The sequence below is a fragment of the Phragmites australis genome, chromosome 5, assembly GCF_958298935.1.
Source record: "Phragmites australis chromosome 5, lpPhrAust1.1, whole genome shotgun sequence".
In the NCBI taxonomy this organism is placed as follows: Eukaryota; Viridiplantae; Streptophyta; class Magnoliopsida; order Poales; family Poaceae; genus Phragmites; species Phragmites australis.
The window spans coordinates 7,731,982-7,734,123 of NC_084925.1; the positions used below are offsets into that span (position 1 = coordinate 7,731,982).

Consider the following 2,142-nt stretch of genomic DNA (forward strand, 5'->3'; position numbering starts at 1 on the left):
CCTTCATGGAAGGAGACGAGCCACTTCCAGTGGCAACTGCGGGAGCTATTGGGAGCGGGACGGCGTTGGCAGCTTCCTCCCGCTCACGCTTTGGTTGTGGATCCATGACAACACACGGTGAAAGAGGTGCGTCATGGAATGTAGTGGGCGAGTCCAAGAGGAATCGGATAGAAACCTACCAGGCGTGGTGATTTTTGGTGGTGAACATGGCTCGATCTGGTTGCCTTGCTTGGGGAAGAGCTCGGTGTGTGGCTCAGCACAACACTCCTTGGCGAGGGAGAAGAGGGCCTTGGGTGAGCTATCGTGGAGAAGGTGGGCAGTAGAGGAATCTCGACTAGCGGCACACACTTTCGATAGTCGGCCATGACCTACTCGGGCATCGCCCTAGAGCGATCGAGATGCAAGGCACAAGAGCGAGGTGTGTGGGCAGAGACTAACTGGTGGATCCCATGACAAGGGGAGGAGGTGAAGACCACACGCTAGCTCGTGGCTCGGCCGAGCTCAAACCGAGGCTGATATTCAACTAAGGAAACTAAGAGAGACACTGCTTCCTCACAGGCGAGCTCGTGCGAGCTGGGCTCGGCTCGTTTTCAGGCCTAGTGAAAAGTTCCCTTTTCTACTTTTTTTCCATCCAGCACCGGATATGAGAACACATACACTAAGTAGTGAAGTACTCCAGGAAAATTGTCCCCTTTTATGGCACAATAAATGCGGTGAAAAAAATAGAGCACCAATCTCTTGATCCCAGCTGTCCATTCTCATATCCGACAGCTTGAAGGACGGATCACAACCCTCGATACTGCCCATCATTTCTTCGATCCAACGGCTCAAAAACCGCACGGGTTGCTCAACACCTACATCTAACCTCACGGTACTACCACCGCAGAGGATCCGAGCCTCACACACCACTCAAGCTGCTCATCATAAAGAGACGGCCTCCTCCACAACTCCTCGCTCGCCATTTGCTTGTCGCAGAGCTGAGCGCGCGCGAGCGCACGCAGAGAGAAAGATGCCAATGGAGAGGTCTGTGTCGTGCGCGGAGAGGAGCACCACGTACGGCGGCGCGGCGGTAGCCGACCTCCGCTGCTACAGTGCCTCCTTCGCTACGCGGGTCCCGTCCAACAAGGTGAAGCGCGCCCGGAGCACCAGCTCGTGGTCGCGCCCGGCGCCCGGCGCCGTGCAGCGGAGCGGGAGCGTCAAGTCCATCGCCGCACCGAGGCTGAACCTGCGATGCTACAGCGCCTCCTACGCGGCCTCCTACGCCCCCACCGCCGATTGCCCCGGCGCCGGCGGCCAGCTGAAGCGGTCCGGCAGCATCACCAACTGGTCCTCCGCCAGCCGCCGGTCCATCAACCTCAGGGGGTACACCCCCTCCTTCTCCGCGCTGGATAGCACGGCCACCGTCGCCCCGGCCCCGGCCAAGAAGGCGTCCGGCGCCGCGCTCGGCGACGCCGAGCTGCAGCGGAAGAAGCGGCTGCTGGTGTACAAGGTGTACGGCGTGGAGGGGAAGGTGCGGGACTCGGTGCGGCGCGGCGTCAGCTGGATCAAGGGCAAGTGCTCCCGCCTGGTGTACGGCTGGTGGTGATCGTCTCCTCTGTTCTCTCTGCTCCTGCCTCCTGGTATGAGTTGAGCTGTTCATTTCTTGGTGCACGCTGCCATCACTCTACACTTTTACCCTCCTGCTTGCTCGCTCTTGATCGATCTTTTTCTGTTCATGTTCTTGGAGTCAGCATTTCTTTTTCTTTTAGGAGATTTGGTGGCATGTAGCATGAGCAGTGCTTCTCTTGGCGTTTTGTCATGATGTTGGGATGACAAAATCCAAGAGAATGCTTCAGCCTGTGGTGTCCTTGTACATATGATCTTTCCAGTGTACTTACTAGTATCTGGTTATGTAATTTAGGTACTATATAATATATATGTATAGAATAAGATTTTGTCGATCGATGTGGGATGTAAATTACTACTCCACTTAGATCACTTCATCTTCTTCTGCTGACTGCTGTTACTGAGTAGATTCTGTCTATCTGCAGTATGAATATTTTTGTGTTATTTCTACCAAGTGCCACGTCTTGATGCAACAGTGGAAATTTTTGGAAGAAGTATGAATTTTGGGGGCAGCTTTGGTCGCTTTCAGGTCCAAAG

The 2,142-nt window shown here is 55.1% G+C and overlaps 1 protein-coding gene across 1 annotated transcript; it reads left to right on the top strand.

Annotated features, from left to right (window-relative positions):
- Positions 1-887: 887 nt before the first annotated feature.
- Positions 888-1,938, top strand: LOC133918653 (uncharacterized). Its single transcript, XM_062362625.1, has one exon. It carries the CDS (start codon positions 1,010-1,012, stop codon positions 1,583-1,585), a length of 576 nt encoding a protein of 191 aa, XP_062218609.1. The 5' UTR covers positions 888-1,009; the 3' UTR covers positions 1,586-1,938.
- Positions 1,939-2,142: the final 204 nt, after the last annotated feature.

Bases quoted from the DNA above. Each gene is read 5' to 3' on its own strand.
- LOC133918653 (XM_062362625.1), top strand. From the start codon at position 1,010: ATGCCAATGGAGAGGTCTGTGTCGTGCGCGGAGAGGAGCACCACGTAC.